Source organism: Pithys albifrons, chromosome 28 (assembly GCF_047495875.1).
Source record: "Pithys albifrons albifrons isolate INPA30051 chromosome 28, PitAlb_v1, whole genome shotgun sequence".
NCBI classification, from domain to species: Eukaryota; Metazoa; Chordata; class Aves; order Passeriformes; family Thamnophilidae; genus Pithys; species Pithys albifrons.
In genome coordinates, this window is record NC_092485.1 from 6,329,441 (window position 1) to 6,352,608 (window position 23,168).

Sequence of the window (23,168 nt, forward strand, 5' to 3'; positions counted from 1 at the left end):
CAGAGCCAGGGAGCAGGTGCTGGGTCACCCAGTGCTGCTGAGCATCTCTGTGGGATAAAAGCTCCTCAGATGGCAACCCCTCCACTGCTGGGGCGGGTTTGGCTCAAGACACCGAGACCTCTGATCCTCCCCCAGCCACAGGTTCAGCTCAGGAGGGTAAAACCCTCAAAACCAACCCCTCTCCGACTCCCACAGGTCCAGCCACTGCATCAGGCTGTGTGAAAGCACAAACACAGCCATTTGGGATAAAACAGCAGCTCTGAGAACAGGCAGGAAAATCTACAGCTGTTTTAACTGGGGCACATGTTGGAGCTGAGCAGCCTCCAGGATTTTGCTCTCCAGGAGCGACCCACATGCCACGGAATGCTGGATGTGGTGTCTGCATGGAAAAGTGAGGCAGAGGCCCAGAGCCTGTGCTACATCCAGAAAGGGAACTGAGGATTCCTGACATTCCCTACCCACATTTTTAACCACTGAATACTTCGTGTCCACACAAGGGAAAATGCAACACTTGCAGATTCCAACCCCTTTTCATTTTTCCCTTTACAGAGTTTGCTTTAAGGCACATTCCAGCTCTGGCTGAATGAACTGCCTCTGTGCTCCATGGAGAGCAGGGCAGAGCTCACAGCATCCACCTCCCGGGATCAGACAGCTCTGCCAGCTGAGGGGAGCCCGACAGCTGCTGGTCCCCCGTGGGACCCACCCCACACCATTGCCCCGAGCAGAGCTGGGCAAGAGCCAGCTGAGAACTGCTCTGAGTGATGCTCCAGGGAAGGGTCGGGCCAGTCACCCCATGCTGAGTAAGAATCCCACTATCCAACCAGCTCAGAACAGCACCAGCTCCAGCAAGGCTGGGAGCCTGACTCAACCCATGAGTTCAGCACAGTCAGGGCAGTGGCCTCAGCTGTGAGACCGAGCAGGACCAGAGCACGGGACTGCCCTCCCTAAAGGGCCCCGTCCCTCACACAGGCAGTGGCTGTCGGTCCCAAACAAAGTAACACAGTTTGGATAAAATCACCTCAACTTCTGGGTGTTCAGCTGGACCAGCTCTTGAGAGAACCTCAGACACTGAGGAAGACGGGAATGGTGGTGCAGGGAGAGCTCAGGGAGCACGGGCACCATTTCCAGTTACGAGGCATAACATCAGCCGCTCTGTGGTAACAGCATCAATTCATGCCACATTAAAACACTTTCTTGGCACAATTTATTTTTCTGACCCAAACAAATAAGCCATTAGCAAGTCATTAACAATATTCTACCCTAAATTGTCAGTTTAACAGCCCTGTAAAAACATTTTTAGTTTAAAAACAAAAGTGTGCATGCTGCTGATATTAAAACTGCAGTTACTCTTTCAGGAGTACCAGCTGTTTTGTTGCAAAGCATTTCCAACATACTAATCTGTAGAGAAGAGACCAAGACTCCTTGAAGGCAGTAGATGGCTGTGTCAGGTGCCTCGCAGGGCACGGGGACAGCGACTGTCGGAATTTCTTGTACACTTCCAGACAGAATATTCAAGCCCTTTGAGAGTTTGGTTCAGGCTGACCAGCAAAGAGTGAGAAAGGATTGTACATTCGTCTCTAAGTTGAAGTGAGCTGAACTGGTGTAATTCAGGCTCAATTCCAGACACCCGGGTTTGAGCTACTCCTTGAATAACAGGCTGTTCCTTACGCGCGGTTTTCCATGTCAGCGATCGCTGGCACTGCTTTTGGCCTTGCTACTCCACACCGATGAAAGCAGGGAGAACAAGGGAAGGAACAGAAGAGGATCTTAAATTGAACAGCTTTTTGCCAAACCAGCAAGGATACCATTCCCCCTTGTCCCAGGCTCCATGGATATTTCTATCAGATATTCATATTGTAAGCGCTTCTCGGGAAGAGAGAAAACTCCAGAACAGTGAGTGTTTATTAGAATATTTTTTGTTAAATAAAGAGCAGGGAAAAAAAAGAAAAGGAAAAAAAAAAGAGTACTGCAGATTTAATTTCACATCTTGGCTCTGCTCTGACAAAGGAGAAGTTACTGAACTCAGCAACTACTTTTTGTCCCAAGCCAGGGATTAATTAATGCCCCTCCCAAAACTTGTACCTGTCCCAACCCACCCCCCAGCCCCAACCCTTCCCATTTTATTTCCCAACTAGACAACACTGTTGGCAAATCAAGACAGCATGAAACTTACAGCAATAAAACAACAAACCCCGTGTGAAGTGTGCCCTCGCACCGGGGGCGCTCCCCCGGGAATGCTGCCCGAGCAGCGGTACCTGTCACCCAGGGCACGCTCCACGCACGCTCCACGTGCCACTGCAAGTGCTGCAGAGCCACAGGACAAGAGACCGACACCCGAATGTTTCCCCCAGCACTTCTCTCCAGCACACACGTGGTTATCCGACCAGCAACGCTCCGGGGCACGCTCCGGTGCTCAGCGCAGATTCCGAGTCTCCGGGTCAGCACGGCGTAAGGCATGTGGACAAGAGAGACACGAGCAGAGCAGCAGGGGCAGGGGCAGCACTGGTGAGCCTCAGTCTGTCTGTCTGTCTGTCTGTCTGTCTGACCCCTCCGCAGCCCCGGCTCCCACCGCACACGGCGCAATCCGGTTCTGCCGTGGCGCTGCTGAGGCTGTTTGGTTTTGGCCGAGGGTTAAAGACCAACTCCTTGTGGTTTCACTCTGATGAAAATGCAGAAACATTGGCAGAAGCTGTCGGAGAAGCCACGGAGCCACAGGGATGTCTGCAGGTGATCCGAACTCTGCCCTCAACTTCAAGTGTCACTGCACTAAATCGGGAGATACTGGATGGGGAGTAAACTGGCCCAGCCACTAGCACTGTCACAGAATGTGTGTTTTTAAAAAACAGAACAAAAGGCAAACAGATTAATTATGAACCCTTCTTTTCAGAAGCAGACCAGGATTAAAAAAATTCCTGCAAAATTAAAATGTTAGATCCTCCATCTAAAAAAAAGTTTATACAGACGTGCTGCAAGTGACCCCCACGGGTCTGAGCAGCACTTTACAGTACAGACTAAGACTTGAAGAGTTGATCTCACATTGAAGTCTTTTAATTAAAAAAAAAAAAAAGTGGCTCTGGCTGGGGTGACACGAAGGGGACACTTGGGACACTTCAGAGCACAAGGCAGAGGCGGGGCTGGCAGCCTCCAGGAGCGGAGTACCGGGAGAGGGGCACTTCATGCACAAAATGTATTTTACAAAATACAGATCCAAAAAAGCAAAAAAAGCCAACGAAAAAAATCCCACCTTGCACTAAATCGCAGCACTCTGAACACTTGCTCTGCCCCAGGCAGCTGCCCATGCCTGGTGTGAGGGAGGAGGCATGGAAACGGGGAGGGGAGGGGGATCCAGGTGTCAGTCCGGGTTTGGAAATGGCTCTGGCAGGGCCCTCGTCAGTCATCTGATGTCGGACACGGAGCTCTCGGAGTACGGCGTGGTCATGACCGGGGTGCCGTTGTTGGCCAGACAGCCTTGCCTCAAGGTTTCAAAATAGGAGGCCTGCACTGGTTTATGATATTGCAGAACTTTTATGGCATCTTCTATCTTAAACCATTCCCTTTTCCTTCCTGCAGGCAAAGAGAGAAATCAGTGGCTGCAACAAGAATGACACTGTCCTTCCTAGTCTGAACATTCCTGCTCCTGAGCTGTCACTCTCTGCCACAGCCACCAAGGCTGCAGGAGTCACTTCCCTGTCAGCAAACTGGCAGCACAAAGACACTGGGGAATTTTCTCCTGAGATTCTTGGATCTTGAGGGCCTCCCACTCCAACCCCAGGACAAGTGTTTGTTTCTGGCAGTGCAACCCCTGTCTTGCATTTCCTAATTAAACACCCCCCCCCCCCAATTTATTTTGCTATTTCTGCAATTCCTATTCAAGTCAGACACTCATTTTAAGACAATCCAGGACAAGTACCAACCACTACACCCCTTTTCTATCAATTTGGAAGTGAACTTCAGTTTCCTGTGGATAACTCTCTACCCATAAATGCCTTCCATACACAGCACAAGGGGAGTCACATTGCAGGTGCTGCAGTGCAATCCTTCCTGGGAACAACAGGTTCATTTCCATTTGGGAATCTGATTTAAATGCAAAGATTTCAGAGATAACAGGGAATGATTAAGCCACACTGCCCACATATATATTTCCTCTAGTCTCACAGGACAGCTCTTCATGCTCTTTGCTTTGTACCTTCCAGTCCAAGAATTAAACACAAATTTCTGCAGAGACAGCTGGACAGTTATTTGGCTTCTCTTGGGCCACAGAGGTGACAAAAGCATCAATTTGACCACAATTTTTTCCCAAGCAACCAAAGGACACACAAGTGGTACCCTTCCTGACCACTGACACAGGGATTCCAGGTCCCAGAGGGACGCTGAGCTGATGTGGTTTGTCTGCATCAGTTAATTAATGGCAGCAAGCACAAAGCTCACCAATATTGACAGAGTCCTCCCAGTCCTCCAACACTTCGGTGACAATGAGTACGTAAACGTATGTCCTGTGCTTCCTGTCCCGGTTCTGGAAGGCAAAGGGAACAGAGCAACAGCAAAGCTCGTTAGGCAGGAGGGCAGGGGGGACTGCAAACTGCCCACCACAACCCTGCAGCACCTGGGGTGCAGGTCCTCCCACGTGACAGCTTGTTCTTAGCCACTGAAAACTGCTGTGTTTTAACTGAGGGGTCTGAAAACATTAATGGGGACTCCAGCCCCAAAGTGTAGCTCCTGATCTGTGGACTGATGTTCTCACAAATCAGTTCCTCAGCTGGGAAAAAACCACGGGGAGGATTTGTATGTATTTCACACAACTCTGAAAGGGCAGAGTCCATGACAGAAGGAGGGTGAGAAGAGCTGTGTCTGCTGACTGTGGCCCTGCCCAGCACCCCCAGGAGTGGCTGGCTGTGCACAGCACCACACTCTGCACAGCCCCGCTGGGTGCTGGGGGTGCTGCAGAAAGAGGGGCTGCCCCCTGGCTGGGGGTGGCCTTTGGCAGCAAGACAGGTGTGAAGGCACTGAGAATATTCACTGTTACATCAGTTATCACCAGTGATTTCAGCTGCAGTGCCCATTGCAATGACCAGAACTGCTGAACATATCAGTGTCAGTTTTTATTTACAGGGACCCTGAAGTTTCCCTCCGACAAGCACAGCTCACTTCACTGCACAGCCACTGCTACCCCAGGACAATTCCTTGCAACAAAATTTCACAGCATCAACGTCTGAAACTTACCTCAAAAATTCCCACTAATCTTCCTAACGTCCCTTTCACTCCAGCCTAGGGGAAGTTCAAAGAGAAAAGAAACATGCTTTAACAAGAGCTCAGGACGTGTTTCCTACTTGCTGTGCAGTACCAGGAACAAGAAGCAAACGCTCTGAAATTCTGCTAATCTTAAGCCAACACGGTCACGAGACAAGCAACAGAAATGTATCCCAAGTTCTAACCACCCATGCATTCCCACGATTTTTTATCTTGTTTTCCTATATTCAAACAACTTTGAATTCAATCCAGAGAAAGAAGAAATATTTGAGGAGTTACTCCTTTCATATTAACACACTCCTCATGACCAGAACCTCCTCTGCAGGTTGTTCCACCCTGAGCACAGGAATGCTGGCTTGGGGTTTAGCAGTTCTACCCCTTCACAATTACAGTTTAAGGAAATAATTTTAAAGTATGTGTAAGACATCCATTTACACCCTCAGAGCAACGTGACAGCTCCCAGGTATTTCAGGGATATCCTGCACACACCTGAAAACAGTCAATATAAACACACACTTCAGTGCTGTGATGTGATGGTTTAGTGAACTCTCAAGCCTGACTAGAAATAAATTTATCTCCAGGCAACCAGCAAGCCTGGAAACTAAGGATGAATCCTGCCCAACCAGCCTCCCAGGCAGTTTATCCCCAGCTCTAGAGCTGTGCCTGAAGAAGCAGAGGCAGGTGAGGAGCCCTTCCTTCTGTGCTGATAAAGGGAGGGGATGGAAAGAGTACAGTCTGCAAACCAGGATCCTCCTGCTCTGTCTTGCCTGGTCTCATTCACCCAAAAAGGCACAAAAAATGATGCCAAGACACACGTGCTGTAGGGAAATCATGTTGAATTATCATCAGATAACTCGAAAAAGCGCCGAGGTTTGTTTCATGTATGAACTTACCACACATGCTTTAAATGGTGACAAAATTAATGGTTTGATTCAAACAAACATTGGGCTGATTTTATAGAGTGAGGCCCTACCAAAGCCTGCAAAGCACATCAGCCACTGCTCCCGGGGTCAGTGCCCATCTCAGCCTTTTTTCCTTATACAGAGGATTTTAAAGAAACCAACAGGAGAGTCTCTGTACAATGGAGCAAACAGGCATGCAAGTCTCACACAAGTTTCCACCACAAAAGTTGCCCACGAGAAAATAATCTACAGCTGCTCTCACTAACAAAGCAAACTTGTTAACAAGCAACAGAACTGCCAGGCTGTTCCTTGCACAAAAGCCACATCTCCTCCTTTCCCATGGGCTAACAGCATTTTCTTGGAGAGTTAAAGCACAGTCACAGGCTCATCCAGGACTGCAGCATGTTCTAAACTTGCAGCAGATGACTCTGGAATTGTCTCTTTGACAGTAAATGGATTGAGAATTCTCCCCCCTCCTCGGCCACTCCAGTGAGTGGGGCAGAGGCAGCACAGCTGATCTGGGCACGTGTTCCCCCCAGGCATTGGCAGTGCTGCCCATGGAGCCCATGCTGCACTCCTCAGAGTACAGGGAGCACCCCAGGAGCATCCCAGGAGGACACTGAACCCACCAACAGAGGCAGGAGAGCACCAGCACCAGCTGTTCCACCTGCAGGTGTGGGAACAAAGCAAGGCAATCACACAACAGGATTCCCTGGGAAGAGGCACACTCGGGCACAACAGAGGACACACAGAGCTTTTTCCCTGTTCTGCTGATCCAAATCAGTGTCCAGTGGCTGGGGAAGTCCTTGCTGGAGGAAAAGGCAGCTCTGGAAAGGGTCCATCAGCCACAGCCAGAGCCCAGCCAGCTCACAAACACACTTCAAACCACTGCTGCACCCACAGGGGTGGGCTGGGCACTCAGGACATGGAGCAAAAATCCAGAGGAAACGAAGCTTTACTAGTTCTGCTGCTCATGGAACAACTTGTTTTAATAAAGAAAAATTACTGAAGACATCCAAGAACAGCAGGTTCAGGTTTCAAAGCTGAAAATAAGTTGGGGTCAGATGCAAAAAGCAGCCTGCAGCAACACCATCTGTTCCTCGGGACAGCTTTTATTTCCTTCCATCTGAGCTAAGGAAAATGTGGGTTGGAATTTCAGCTATTTCACTTTGCTCTATTAGGCTCAAAGCCTGCATCTACTACAGATTACTGCTGGGCAAGAAGACTGTGGTGGAACACCCAAATCTTTGCTCTCAGACCTGCAGCAGTGAGGGTGTAAATCCCACCCACGAGGCCTGTGCTGGGCACACTGTGCTGTCACTGCTGTGTCCCAGAGAGGGTCACACTCATTCACCTCATTCTGTACTGCATGACACCAGTATTTGCTGCTACATTTGTGACACAGAAATGGAATACCATGACAGAGTGAAGGCTGTTCAGACACTGCACCCTTTTTATGAAGTTTGAGCACCCAGGGGAAGGGACAGTGACTGTGGGCCACCACTTCAGCTGGGGATGACTAGGAGGAGATCAAGGCCTCCATCTCATCACTCATCCACATTTACTAAGCATTTAAAGGTCAGGATGTGAATGATGTTTTAAGTGAAACATGAAATGGGTTTCACAGATGGCTGTGCAGGCTTCTTTCAAAGTCACTCTGTAGTAAGTTCAATTTAAGGCATCTCTTTCTAAACCATGTTCTTCACCAGTTGCTCACACCCACAAAACCCTCTTGTTCCTAAGTAAAACAATACATTCTATGAGCACCAACACCTCTTTGGAAAGGGCACACACTTTCTAAAGGTGAACCTCAGAACACACCTGGAGTTCCCAGCTCTAGAGGACTAATCACAGAATTTCTCAACAATCTGTCAGAAATAAGAGGTTTTATTCTGAAAAGGGTGCTCTGACCCAGAGCTGGCATGTTGTCTACTGCCACTCTGCCACAAACAATGCCCAGGAACTGCAGTCACTTCCAATTTTGTGCAGACAACAGTGAGCATGACAAGTGTTGGTACCTGTCTACTTTAATACTTGTGCTAGTACAGATTAATATAGATGAGGGCTACCTCAAACTAGGACAAGGACTTGAACTCAAACTGGGACAGAGTGATTACAGCCTTCACTCAGAATCAACATCTCTTTTTTGGAACAGTCTTCTAAAATTTGCAATATCAGAAGAGGGAAAAGCTGGATGTTTTCAGGTGACAATTATTCCAGTAATAACACAGATAAACTCAAATACATACAGGGTAAAATTAAAACAGTGAGTGGCGAAGTTAAAAATCTGCACATGTGACAGGCCAGTCCCTGCAGGTCCCCCAGGGAGCCCCTGTGGTGTCAGCTCCTGACAGCTCTGTGGCAGCTGCCACAGCACCCAGAGCCAGCCACGGGTGCCCAGAGGAGCTGTGGGTGTGCCCAGGTGAGCCACGTGTGCCCAGAGGAGCTGTGGGTGTGCCCAGGTGGGCCGTGGGTGTGCCCAGGGGAGCCCCATGTGCCCAGGTGATACAGGTGTGCCCAGGTGAGCCACGTGCCCAGGGGAGCCGTGGGTGTGCCCAGGGGAGCCGTGGGTGCTGCTGGTGCTCCGAGCTCCCGCAGTTCCCTGTGAAGCAGCCAGGCAGAGGTTCCTTGCTGGGCACGGCTCACCCTGCCAGGCTGGAGTTACAGCCCCAGCCAGCACTGGGCCACGTGAGCAGGGAACACCAGCCCAGGCAGTGGGATTATCCCAGCCAGCCCAAACCAGTTCCTGCGCTGCCCAGCCCTGCCAGGGCTCCCTTCCAGCCAGGGCTGGCATGGAAAGAGTGTGGCCCTCGCACGGCACTGCTGCCCGGCCAGGGAGTGTCCACACACACTTCTTTAAGGGCTGAGAGGTGAAGCCACGTACCTCCTGAATGAACCCTGCACTTGTGTATCAAATCATTCATTACTAACTATGCTCGGGCTGTAGAGCAGAAGTCTGCAGCTAAAAATATTCTATTGTTCTGGTTACACTTACTTTGGCTTGTAATGTGGTTGAAAGGTTGCCCAGCTACCGGAAAAGCAGCAGCTCTGTCACAAGCTGGAAACAAAATTTGCAAGCAGCAATCCCCAGTACCAGAGGGACCTAAAGACACTTAAAAAATACACTTCAACTATATCATCTTTTGTACCTTCTGATAAACTGCCAGGTGATAAAAACATCCAAAGAGAAACACGTAACTCAGGAGCTGCCACGTCTCATCTGAGTCAAACAGCCCAAATATTCAGGGGTTTGTCAGACAGAAGCAAGTACTTCCAAATATGTCTGAGAGAAACCTGCACATACCAGACAACAACTACAGGAGAAGCTTCATCCCCAGTCCCATCAATTAGCTCTTGATTTTTGTTCTGCACAGGGCACAAAGATTTATAACCCTCTCAAAAGCATTTTTAATCCTGCCTTATGTAACCATGAACCTACTTGGTCATCCATCTATAATCATTTACTTGTTTATGAACACAAGCATCTCTCCAATGTGTTGATAGTCAGAAGCAAATTCTAAAGACATGTTTTCCATACAATGCAGTAACTGCCATCTGCTGCCTTTACATTTCTTATGAAGAAAAAAACTGCTCTTCCAGCTTTAAAAGAAAAATATCTCTTCTCCATATAGCCCATCGATCTGTGTTTGATCTACTGCTTGATCTCCTTCCCAAAACAGCTTTAAGTGAAAAAGAAAAACCAAGCCAACCAACCCATGTACACTTTAGGAATTGTTGATGGTAACTTTAAGCCAATTTTACTTATGCACATAAACATCACAATCTGTTCTGGACCAAAATGCACCAAGGTCCCTGCATTTCAAGTGTCTTTAGTGGCTCATAAGGGCTTTTTTCTACCTCCTACCCAAGTACTAGACAAAGTACTCCACAAAGGCACAGCTGGATTTTGAAGTTCTTCTAAGAAACTGTTCTTCATACAGAGAAAACACAGCAGAGAATATCTTCATATGCACTGAAGCGCCTTGAGCTGAATTTTACCTATTTTCAGTTAAAGGTATTAGGCAAGGACAAGTTCATTCCAGCTGAGAGGTTTAATTACATTCCCAAGCGCTCTTTATTTAGGACTCCAGATTCCTCCCCCGTGTGATGGGGACACCACCAGTGACCCCGTGTCCCTCTCCACCCGCAGGAACACAGGCAAGAGTGAGGGCAGCGAACCCCCGGCGCAGGGTCAGGCACTCACCTCCTCGCACACCTCGCGCACGGCGGCCACGCCGGGCTCCTCCTCGGGCTCCATCCCCCCCCCGGGCACGATCCATCGGTCGGGGTGGCGGCTGCTGCTCACCAGCAGCACCTGCAGGGCAGAGCACAGGTGAGGGCACAGGGCAGGGCACAGGGCACAAGTGACAGCACAGGGCACAGAGGAGGGCACAGGGCAGGGCACAGAGCACAAGTGACAGCACAGGGCACACAGGAGGGCACAGGGCACAGGGGAGGGCACACAGACCCCAGGGCACAGGTGAGGGCACACAGCACCCTGCCTCCCAGAGCCCAACCCCGGGGCACAGCTCCTCTCTGCATCTCTCACCCCCGCAATAAGCCCGTCCCAAGGCCAGTCCTTGCCAGTGCTCCGCTTTATCCTCAGCCCCAGCCAGCCAGCCGTGCAAACTCCAAGAGCAGGGACACTGAGCTGCTCCCACACTCCACAGTGCTTCACTCCCTGCTCTGCACAGCAAACCCCGGGCATGGCATCACCTGCTCCCAGTGTGAGTTCACAGCATCACCTGCTCCCAGTGAGGGTTCACTGCTCCCAGTGTGAGTTCACAGCATCACCTGCTCCCAGTGAGGGTTCACTGCTCCCAGTGTGAGTTCACAGCATCACCTGCTCCCAGTGTGAGTTCACTGCTCCCAGTGTGAGTTCACAGCATCACCTGCTCCCAGTGTGAGTTCACTGCTCCCAGTGTGAGTTCACGGCATCACCTGCTCCCAGTGTGAGTTCACAGCATCACCTGCTCCCAGTGTGAGTTCACTGCTCCCAGTGTGAGTTCACAGCATCACCTGCTCCCAGTGTGAGTTCACTGCTCCCAGTGTGAGTTCACAGCATCACCTGCTCCCAGTGTGAGTTCACTGCTCCCAGTGTGAGTTCACGGCATCACCTGCTCCCAGTGTGAGTTCACAGCATCACCTGCTCCCAGTGTGAGTTCACGGCATCACCTGCTCCCAGTGTGAGTTCACAGCATCACCTGCTCCCAGTGTGAGTTCACTGCTCCCAGTGTGAGTTCACAGCATCACCTGCTCCCAGTGTGAGTTCACAGCATCACCTGCTCCCAGTGTGAGTTCACTGCTCCCAGTGTGAGTTCACAGCATCACCTGCTCCCAGTGTGAGTTCACAGCATCACCTGCTCCCAGTGTGAGTTCACGGCATCACCTGCTCCCAGTGTGAGTTCACTGCTCCCAGTGTGAGTTCACAGCATCACCTGCTCCCAGTGTGAGTTCACGGCATCACCTGCTCCCAGTGTGAGTTCACTGCTCCCAGTGTGAGTTCACAGCATCACCTGCTCCCAGTGTGAGTTCACTGCTCCCAGTGTGAGTTCACTGCTCCCAGTGTGAGTTCACAGCATCACCTGCTCCCAGTGTGAGTTCACTGCTCCCAGTGTGAGTTCACGGCATCACCTGCTCCCAGCGAGGGTTCACTGCGGTACTCGGGCACTGCCAAGCCCTGACAGCTCAGGACACTCCTCGTGCCAACAGCAGAAACACACAGAGGCTGCTCAGCACTTCCACCCTCTGCAGAGGTACCTTGATGGAACTGTCCTGGTACCTCTGGCCTTGCCTGTCCCTGCACTTGTCACCAACAGCACGTACATGTCAGGGAACTCTCACTGCAGTGTTTATGTGCCATTGTCTGAGCAGACTCTCAGCCCCCTGTTTGCTGCTTCTTTTGTTGTAGGCACCCAAGAATTCAGCTCTGGAGTCAGCACTTGGGTGCTTTCAGTTTAGAGGACATTGTTCAATGAGGTATAAGCAAAATAAAAGCCCATATTAAAAACCACTTAAAACCCCCTAGGAAAGTGCTGTGCAGAAGGACAGACTTTTGTGAATGAGAAAAATGGATCAACCCTCTTCCCAGGATTTGCCATACATGTGCTTTGTGGCAGTTTTTCTTGAACCACATTTATTCCAGTGCAATTCTGCTCTGTACAAGTTCAGGTTCTCATTTGCCACCTTCCAGCAACACAAACACTGACTGATGCTCTCAGCTGGCTACAGACTGTCCCAAAGATTAGCAAGACACTGAGCTTATTAAATCCACTTGCAATACATCTATGAGCAAAGATGGAAACTAAAACCAAAAGTAATACTGTTGCCCAGCTCTCTAAACAAAGCTCGTTCATTAGAGTCTTCCTGCTGTACTTCATCATTTCACTGGCACAAAGCTTGGAGCCAAAGCCACTTGCTCCAGAAATTTTCCAGCATACCAGTCCAATTATGTTCCAGGCCAGCTGTAAGAGTGTCAGACATTTCAGTTACACTGTGGAGACACTGAAATCCCAGGCTTTACTGGAGAAACTGTGATTTGCCAGTAGGATATGAAAAGATTTGCACTAATTATCAAGAGAAATCTACCTACAGAATTTAAAATTAAACTTCTGAAACAAAAACAAGCACAAGATTTCCAGGGTTTCCCAGTTCTTTTATCTTGAAAAGTCTCTTCTGCCAACTGACCAAAGTGATTTTTCATTTTCCAGGGCCACCCATCCCCACTGGCTCAGCACAGGGAGAAGAGGGGGGTCAGCACACCTGAACACCAGGGTGAGGGGACAGGGTCAAAACCCCAGCCCTGTAACGAGGAGCAGCAGAGCTTAGGGCAGAAACTGCAGAGGGGTCACAGCAATACTGTGGCACCTGCTGGGCCAACCTCTTCCCAGTCTGGATCAGAGCTCAGCGCTCTCAAGTGCCCGCACTCCCGTTATCATCAGTTTTCTGTGGATCCCACCAACAATAAAGCCTCAAGGCCTTCCCTTCCTGCTCCAGCCAAACCCACCACTCAACCCTGGAACACACGAAGCAGCACCATTGACCAAACCACCCCACCTGCATCCCTGAGCACTCCCCAGTCCGAGGGGGGAAACCTCAGCCCCACATGCCGAGCAGGATGGGCCCTGCCTGCCCCATTCTCCAGCCAAGGCTGTGCCAGAACAGTGTTTTACTTCACAGTGACATCCCCACTGCTCAGCCCTCTCCAAGAGGAAGGCAGAATTCCTTTCCCCAGGCACCCAGTCCATGTAAACACCATCAGTCAGCCATGCCTAAATAGGGCATGTGAACTCCATTCATCCTGAGAGCCCTCCAGGCTCGAGGCAGCAGCCAGGCCCAGGCCAGCACTGCAGGGCCACCCCCAGCCACCTCTGGTTTGCCACTGAACCCCTTCCAAGTACAGTCCTTGATTTCCATTCATCCCCAGCGCTGCCCACAGCACAGCCTGGACTCCCATTCCCAGGTCAGCTGGTGATTCTGAGGACAAAGCCAAAGGAGAAGGAACAGCCATCCCAAGGGCACCTTTGCTGCCAGGTAGGGAAGCACCAGCTCTGCTGCTTCCGACTGCAATTCAGAGCTCCAGCTCAAAGGGAAAATAAGATTAAAAGAAGCTGCAAAACCACATCTTTGAAACTCACACAGCACATTTCATGCCCCTGAACCACTGCCACCTTCCAGTCTGAGAACAAGGCTCTGCTATGGAACCTGGACACAGAGTGCTCCAGGAAACCTGCCTGGGCTGAGACAAAGCCTCAGCAACACACCAGGAGGAACTTTTGGGTGTAAACAACTGTTTGAAGCAAAGTAAATTAACTTCAGCTGCTCTGGCAGTTGAGCATTTTCTGAATAGAATTAATATGAACAGCCCTCCCTGGGAAGGAAAACCCTGTCATTCTCACACTTTTATGTAATCAGACTATTTCCTGTTTAATAAAAAGGAAATCCCATCAGGAGAGAGCAGGAACCAGCCCCACAAGGTCATTCTTTTAGAACAACTTCAAACAGGATATTGCTACCAATGAGCTCTCCCAAGACAAAGGGGCCAAGTTCCAAAAGAGGGGGAGATGCTGCTGTGCTGGAAAACCTTCCCACACCAGTCCTGTGTCCTGAGACATGCAGTGCATCCACAGGGATCAAGGGACAGGTTGATACAACCCGAATCCCAGAATGGACTGAGTTGGAAGGGACCTTAAAGGCCCTCTCATCCCACAACTTCCAGCAGGCCAGCCCAGGGGACAGTTGGCTTTTTTGCTCATTAACTTCTTTGTAACATAAAAGCTTTCACTTGAATACATTCCAAAGAAGTTAATTTAAATAGTCACCAAAAATTACTTATTTTTATTTCTTTAAATCAGGCCAGAACACATGGGAAGGTTGGACATTCCACTTTATTATTGCCAGGCAACTGTGGTTAAGATGGCTACTGAGACTCTTGGCCTACCAAGGATTCCGAGTTGGATTTTGGAGCCAAGTCTTGTAGACTTGTTGAAAAAGCATTTGCAGGTACCACGTCCCATGGCCAAGCTCTGTTTTCCAGGATCTGAATGACAATTATGTCATTTCAAAGCAGGGAAATGAGCAACACCAGCCCCTCTGGCAGGCAGGAGGTGGCCCTGCTGTGGCTCTCACACACAAACCCCCACACAAGAGAAAGATTAGAAAAATAAGCCAAGTCTGAAGTGTCAGCAGGGGCTGAGCCCAGAGCGGGGCTGCAGCCTCACGGCAAGAACCTTCAAAGCTGCACACAACAAACAAATCCAAACAAACCTGAGCAGAACAGCTCTGCCTGGAGGAGATGGGAAACACACCAAGACATTTAAGGCTGCCTGGATTGCCACATGAAGCACGGAGCTCCCCGGGAAACGGGGAAAAGAGTTTGCCCCCTGGATTGGCATCCCCAAGATGTAATGCTGACCTTAAAACAACCCACTCACACACAAACCTGTTGTATCCATATGGAGGGGGTTTTCTGCTTTTTTCCCCAGGAATAATGGGGCTCTGTGAAGCAAAAACCAGGCAACCAGAATCAGGCAGAGATTTAACTCTCTGTTAGCAAAAATAGAGGGATTCCCAAGGCCTCTCATATGATGGATTTAAACAACCACCACCCAACCCTAAATAAAACAAGAGTGGCTACACTGTAAGGAACACGATTCCTCGAAAGAGGCTCTGCAGCAGCATTTCAGCAGACTAAAAGGGCCATAGCCTGCTAGAAGCTGGGCCTCAGCATGAGTAGAAAATGAGCTGAGAACCTTCCAGACTTCCAGGAAAAGCCAGAGCTGCCCACCCGTGCCAGCCTGGGCCTGGAGAGCTGGCAGCTGGCAAGGGAGCAGCAGGAGAGATGTTCAGTCCAGGGTTTGGCCCAGCACCTCCTGCTGCAGGAGCCAAACCACAGCTCTGGTTCCTGTCAGCCCCCAGCCCACAGCTCTGGCTCCTGACAGCCCCCAGCCCACAGCTCTGGCTCCTGACAGCCCCCAGCCCACAGCTCTGGCTCCTGACAGCCCCCAGCCCACAGCTCTGGCTCCTGACAGCCCCCAGCCCACAGCTCTGGCTCCTGACAGCCCCCAGCCCACAGCTCTGGCTCCTGACAGCCCCCAGCCCACAGCTCTGGCTCCTGACAGCCCCCAGCCCACAGCTCTGGCTCCTGACAGCCCCCAGCCCACAGCTCTGGCTCCTGACAGCCCCCAGCCCACAGCTCTGGCTCCTGACAGCCCCCAGCCCACAGCTCTGGCTCCTGACAGCCCCCAGCCCACAGCTCTGGCTCCTGACAGTCCCCAACCCACAGCTCTGGCTCCTGACAGTCCCCGTGCTGCCTTTCAGGCTTTCCCTCAATATTGTCAGGCTTCCTATCAATACTGTCATGCTTCCTATCAACACTGAGCCACAAAGCATGTTGTTTGCACAGGGACTAAAGCAAAAAGCCTCCCAACATTGAAGTCATTTCCCAGCTGAGCATCCTCTCTGAGAGCACAGAGAGCAGGAATCGCTGCGGCAGAGGCTGCAGAGCCCGAGGAGAAGATGGCTGACTGGGAGCTCTGCCTGCACAAGCTGCCTTTGTTTGGAACTTCAGTTCAGCACGAGTCTCCTCTCAGAGCTGAGCTGTGGGAGCACTGCTCGCTGTGCCCCGTGGCCAGGCAGATCCCAGCGCCATGCCCAGCATAACAAACACCTTGGGTGCTCTACTCAAAATTAACAAACATTCTCCCATCCCCAGACATTACTACTGTAGTTAATGCTTTTCTATCTGACAAAAGTGGATCTCCATTAACCCTGTCAAACCACCTGCAATGAGCACAGGCTGACAAAGGGAGCTCTGGAGGAGCAGGAGGGGAGGAGGGACACGGGTGTTAGCAAAGCTGTGCAAAATTCACCTCCTATCACCAGCAGAAACAGCCTCGCCTGCACTCCAACAAATCCCATGCTTTGCCAAACTGCTAAGGCAGGACAGTCCCAGGGCACACGCCAAGGCTCCCGGGAGGGCTCTCCCACCCTCCTGCTATTCTGGGCACATTCCAGAGCTCACACATGGTGGGAGTGAGCACAGCCTGTGGTCAGAAGGGCTACACCAGCCTCGCACCTGGCAGTGTCAGGAGCTGGGACCAGAGCACAGCCCCTCAACAGCCACAGAAATCAATCCCTCTCCTGACCACAGCAGCCTGTCCTCACAGGAGCATTCCCGTCCCTCAACAGGATGTGTTTCCTTACAGAGGTGCTATTTCCACACACACACACCAGCACCAGGCTCTGTGGGATAACGGGATTCACCCTACACTGTGGTACCCAGGAACAGAGGTGGGAAATTCACGGCAGGAAGCACGAAGGGGAAGGTTTTCACACTGCAGAACCTGACAAAAGTAAAGCACAAGTCTTGGAACAGGAGCAGGAGGTGAACTGGAAGAAGTTCAAGTAGTTTCAAGCATCTGGATCGCACCTACAGTCCTATAGCCACAGAGGAAAAAATAAAGAAGATTCTGCTGATTTTTAGGCTGCTGCTTAGAATAACAATAATAAATCAGCCCGGACGGTGCTGCTGCTCTGGCTTCGGAACACCTCGGGTCGTGTTACTGTTACCACAGAGCCACTGCCGGCTCCTTCCAGGGAGGGACAGTCCCAAGCGCTCCCCTCCAGCAAAACCACGGGCAGATAACCACAGCAATTATCTGCACCAGCCCTTCCCCGGCAGGCCGGGCCCAGAGCAGCTGAACCACCAGCACAGCAGGCACTGCTCTCTGGGGCCAGGGCTGATAAAGGGGCACTCCCAGAGAGACCCCACAGCCCCAGAGCCCATTTCTGCTGCCAAAACCAGTCTGGTGACCACTCAGTCCTCACACAACGTGTCCAGGCACGCCTCTGCCAGGAGGAATGGTGGCCTGTAACTGCCTGCTTGAAAAAAGGAGGGGGAAAAGCAATAAAAGGGTATTGGGCCTTTTGCAGAGCCCAGGTGACTCTGGCTGTGCCCACACACTGCTCTGGTCAACACAAAACACAGCACACAAAACCCCACCAAAACAGCCAGAAGTTAATTCTACACACAACACCAATACATGTCACTTGCACACAGAAAAGTAACTCCCCAGTCAATATGAATGAAAACATCATTCAAATCATCCGAAACATGTGACAAAACCCAACCCAACAGGTAATCGTATCCCCCCACATGTCAGCATGAAATTTCTGAGAACAAAGAGTCAGTGTGAATTACCCACTTCCCAACAAGGGCAGCCCCAGAGACATGAATTCTAATACAAATACACTCAAAATTTGAAAGATCCTTGACTGGTCTGAGCATTCAGTCCTTTGGTAGGATTGAAAAAAATCAAGAATTTAAACAAATGGAGCTCCTGGTTCCCAACCACTGGACGTCACATACAGCATCCCAAAATGAATTTGTAAGGTAGAATTGAGTTTGCTGATTTGCTCTATCCAGTTTCTGTGGGTGACCCCATGACAGAGATATTCAAACAAGGAAAATTCTCCTGATTTAAAAAAACAAATGCTAAAGTCCAAGCACATGGTCATCTTCTTTTGATGAGAAGGGGAAGAGTTGTACCTGTCTCCACACTGCAGGAGCTTGACCAGAGGGTGCTGAGACGAACCAAGTGAGGGGTATGGGGTTTTTAAAAAAAGGGGGGGAGGTACATGGAACTCACAGAGTGAGGAGAGAGAGGCAGGAAAACCAGCCCCAGCCTCCGGTCAGGTGGAAGAGATCCCAAAGCAGCGCTCAGGAGGGCACACAGCACTCCTGGGTCCTGCTTCAGAGTCAGGGTGGAGCACACCCTCCTCTCTCCACATTCATCACTTCTCCCTGAGTTGCAGCACAACAAAACTGACTTGACTCTTCATTTTCCAAGCAGCTTGCTGAGCTTCCACTACATGAGGCGAAAGTGTAACAATTTTCATTCTTTTGTTGTTTGGGAAAGCACAAGAGTCCTGGAATTGCTTGTAAATCCGTTCAGTGACAGCTGCCCCTGTAGGAAGGAGTAACACTTTTTAAGATGAAAGGCAGGTCTGTCCGTGCTCCTGCCCTTGGGGAATGTGAGCAGAGCTGAGGGGCAGGAGCAGCACAGGCAGACCCATTTCCGAGCTGGCCCTTGCCCTCCTGGAGATGAGATGTGGTACCGTGTCAGCAACAGACAGGGAGGACTTTATTTGGGTTCAACCACAACCCTTCTATGCAGCTGATGGCAGCCCAGCCAAGCCATGGAACAGGGATCCTGAGACTGTATTCCCTGGAAAGCAGGATAATCCCACGATGCCGGGCTCCCTCACATGCCAACAGTGAGGCACTCTGAGTGCTTGTAGCTGTTACTGGTGTGCACTGGAGCAAAGCACGGCCCAGGAGAGCCCCGTGAGCCCCAGGACCCCGTGGTCCCAACCCCAGCCCTGCCGCGTTCCATCACAGCTGGAGCAAAACCGGCCAGAGGGGCCAGAAGGAAAATGTTCATTTGCATTGCAAAGGCCTTCCCAGGGAGGCCGCGGGGGAAACCTCCTTCCCTCGGCTCCTTCCAGGCCTCATTCACTGCTCAGAAAAGATGACCCATCCCAGACCCTGTTCTTCCCCAGGCATTTCCCCCCAAAAGCCTGGCAGGACACGCGTGGTTAAGGCTGAGGAGCAGCTCGCCCCTTCCCACAGTGTGACCCAGCCCCGGTGCCCCCACCCTGTCAGACCCCACTCGGAGCAGCCCCGGCTGCTGCACAGGACACATTTCCCCGTGGGAACAGCTGATCCACACTGGAAATACGTGTGTATGTAAAACAACACCCTGCCAGCAACAGCGAGAGGCAGGGACAGCACAGGCAAGGCACGGAGTGACTCCAGAGGTAGCAGGGACTGCAGAGCTCTCCCTGTGCACTCTCCTCCTCTGCGGACACCCCAGGAGTTCCCTCCATGGGAAAAGAAGGAAACAGCAGAGTCCGGGCATTCATTCGGCTGCCAGAAGGTCCTTTGAAGTCTGTTCCCACTCTCTGAATGAATCCTGCCCACGGAGATGGCTCCTGGGCTGGGAAACCACACACATCTTGGGGGCTGTCCACAGAGCCCGAGTCAGAAATGTATTTTTCGCTCCATTTGAGATTCATGTTGAAATGAATTCTCCCTGTGCAGTTTCTTTAAAAGGAATATGTAACAAAGGCATCTTTTCAGCCAATGCTTGGTCTTCCAAAAACGTTCCAGAGCTTCTTTCATGCTCAAAAGTAGCAGCTTCCAAATGCAATACAGAGACAATGTGTGACCTCCAGCAGCATAAGGAAAAAATAAATCACTTAAATACTTAAAAAAAACCAAAGTATTTTTCTGTTAAGACTATTTGCAAATGTGTCACTGAACCAAGGCCATGCTGCTTTAGCAATCTCCAGGGATTGCTGAGATTTCAAAGAAAAACACATCTGTGGACAGACAGGGAGCAAACACCTGAACAGAAGGAACCACCTCCCCTCTAAGTGTAAACAGAATTTCTCTTATTTCTTCTTGTTCACTGACAAACCTGCTTAATTCCAGAACTAATGAGAGGTTCAAAACAAGAGAAAACTGGGTTTTTCAAATTCATAGCAGGAAATTAAGAAGAAAGGCAAGAGCAAAGTTCTACTATTTCTGAAGCATTTAAAAGAAACAGCAACCAGAAACAGCCAGTCCCACAAAAAAAAATCCTACTGAAATACAGTAAGTTTAATTTATTTATCAAAACATAGTTCTTTTCTTCTCTCTTCTTTTCAAACAGTAAGCTTTTAATAGATCTTTAATGTACAAACTTTGGCTCTGGCTCTTTCTCCCCTCCCTGGAGAGACCTTTTAAATAGATCCCAATTTCCATTTAAATAGAAGCAATCAATAATAAAATATGTCAGCATAAACCAGTATTATCCTCCAAGAGCAGACCAAGAAATCTTTCACAGCCCTGTTAAACAGACAGGTAACACCTTGCTTGGCCCCACAACCCGTGAGCAGCAGAGAGTGCACACAACTCCCCTTCTCTCAAAGTTTAGTTAAATGCCAACAAATGAGAATTAACCTAAGAAATAATTAGGAAGAGAAATTAATAAAAATCAAGGTGTCCTGCCTGCTGATTTCAGCCACTGAGCCAAGTTTGATTTAAGTGGTTTCTCAGCCTCTTGGCCAAGGCCAGGTGTGGGATCCGGGAGCCGAGTCCATCCCGCGGGGCTGGATAAGAAGTTCCCAAAGGTGTTTGTGCCAGTCCCACTCCCTGGGCAGCTCCCACGGCAGGGCCGTGACAGGTGAGAGGGGGGGATGCAGTTCCAGCCTGGAGTTCAGGTCACAGCCCCACACACAGACGTGGCACTCCAAGGTCTGTGCAGGAGGCCCATTGGGAGGGGACAGAACTGCCCTCCCTGCCCCATTCCTGCCGGGGCTTCTCTCCCAGCACACACCGGGCACAGCCCGAGGGGCCCCAGCCAGGAGCAGCCCCGGCACAGCCGGCAGAGCCCCCAAGGTGTCCCAGGGCAGCGCAGCCACCGCCCGATGGGCCCTGGGGACGAGGCCACACACCCGCAGTGACCACAGCTCAGGGGTGACCCTGACCCTCCCCTGCCCTGCACACAAAAACCCTCCCAGAGCCCCCGACAGGACCCAGCACAACAGGCACAGGGAGCCACTCCCTCAGCCCCCACCTGTGAAACCAGCAATGGACTGTCCTACTCTGGGTCTCACCTACAAACCACAGACTGGAAGTGGACCAGTTTAAATTAAAAGAGGTTTTTCAATCTGCTGAAGGTTGTTGCAGACGACAGCAGAGACTACACAGAAGTGGTTTTAAAGCTCAGCCTGGCACAGAGCTGACAGCTGAGCCTGCTGAAGGCACTCATCCCATCCCACACCAGCTGCCTCTGCAACGAGTTCACTTTCCTCCTTGGACCCTCCTGGCTCAGCACTGGGACATGCCACACGTGCTGTCCCAGCACTGGGAACACTCCAAACCAGTCCCTGACACACCTGAGGGCTCTGCCAGCTGGGCCAGGGGAGCTGGAGGGATCAGCTCCTGAGGTGTGCCAAAATAAAACTCACAACCAAAGGCTGATTGCATCAGGTACCTGTTAAAAGTACATTTCCCTCAACCACACTGACACCAGACACGGCCAAGCCTCCTCCTCTTGGGAAGAACCTCCAAAGTGTCTCAGCAATTGTGTGAAATGGCACGAGGAGGGTCCAACACGCTCACCCCCCTGTGCTGGGCACCCCGGTTTGTCACACAACACAATTATGTTCTGCTTCACTGTTAGTTCAAATTACCATCATTTTCCTGAAAGTCGGTGGAAGGACCAGCTGAAGCTGCACCAAACACTCTGCTGTCGTTCCAGACCATTTCTGCTGAAATGCTGACACTCCTCCCCACACCAGCACAGCTACAAAGGGCTTAAGCAGCCTCCTTCACGTTAAATAATAACTGGATCTATGCTAATTGCCTTTCCTCCAGTGAACTGTCTGCATTCCCTTCAGATTTCCTGTAGCTACAAATATGATAATCAGGAGAACAAAGACTTTAGCACAGCCACTCACTCGGGCACAGCAAACGCAGTGGTGTGTGCCTGGCTCCCGCAGCAGCAGGAGGGAGATCTCACTGCTCTGAGCACCCCGAGCCCACCGTTAGAAAGTACGAACAGGGAGCGGTGCAAGATGGCACATGGGAGCGGAGTCTCTCCGTAACTCGGCGGACAATGCGCCCCTTAGCAACGCGGCCGCCTGAAACCAACCAATCCGCCTTTAATTCCACTTCCTCCCAGGCTCTCTGGACAGCAACTTCTGGCACTCCATCAGTCCCCTTTTATCCCAGTTTCTTTTTATAAATCCAAGGTCAGGTTTCCTCTCCCATCTCATGTGATGTGCTGCACTCAAGTTCTGCCAGCGAGGTCGGTCCCCCGCGCTGCCAAACCGCGTCCGGGCTGCCCAGCCTGTCCCACCGCCCCGGGCATCCCCCGGCTCCAGCCGGCAGGATAACCGAGGGGGGAAGCACCAGCTCTCCCAGCGACGCTTAATTACACCTATTAAAAACACCCCGCGCTGGGCCCGAGCCCGCCCGGCCGGTTCGGGGGTCGCGGGCCCGGCCTCGCCCCCGGCTCGGCCCGGCCCTCACCTCCTCCTCGCTCTCGCTGCGGAAGCACAGGCAAGCCGCCCGCTTCTTATAGCCGTCCCCGTCGTAGGTGCGCGTCTGGTTGGACTTGAGCTTCATCATCCTCCGCTCCTGGGGCGGCGGGGCCGGAGGACGCGCGGCCCGGAGGGCGGGCGAGGGCGGGACCCGCCGGGCGGGGAAGGACAGGGGGCGCGGGGAGGCCGCCCGCCCGCGACAGTCTCTGTGTGGGTCTCGCTCTGTGGGTCTCGCTACGCGCTGCCACCCCTCGCCCGCCTCTCCCCTGCCCTCGCCTCCAGCCGCGCCGCTGCCGCCCGCGCTCGGCCCGCGGCCGCCGCCGTCCGCGCCGCCATCTTGGGGCTCGCTACGCCAGCGGCGCAGCGCGGCCTGGCGGGGACACGGCGCGGCCGCCACGCAACCGGCGCAGCGCCGCTTCCAGAATC

General features: G+C 51.5%; 1 protein-coding gene across 1 annotated transcript; it reads right to left on the reverse strand.

Annotated features, from left to right (window-relative positions):
- Positions 1–1,186: 1,186 nt before the first annotated feature.
- NUDT3 (nudix hydrolase 3) lies at positions 1,187–23,091 on the reverse strand. The gene is made up of 5 exons (XM_071578436.1): positions 22,732–23,091; positions 10,354–10,464; positions 5,221–5,265; positions 4,429–4,513; positions 1,187–3,564 (listed from the first exon to the last, which is right to left on the reverse strand). The coding sequence occupies exons 1-5, from the start codon at positions 22,828–22,830 to the stop codon at positions 3,395–3,397; spliced, it is 510 nt and encodes a 169-aa protein (XP_071434537.1). The 5' UTR covers positions 22,831–23,091; the 3' UTR covers positions 1,187–3,394.
- Positions 23,092–23,168: the final 77 nt, after the last annotated feature.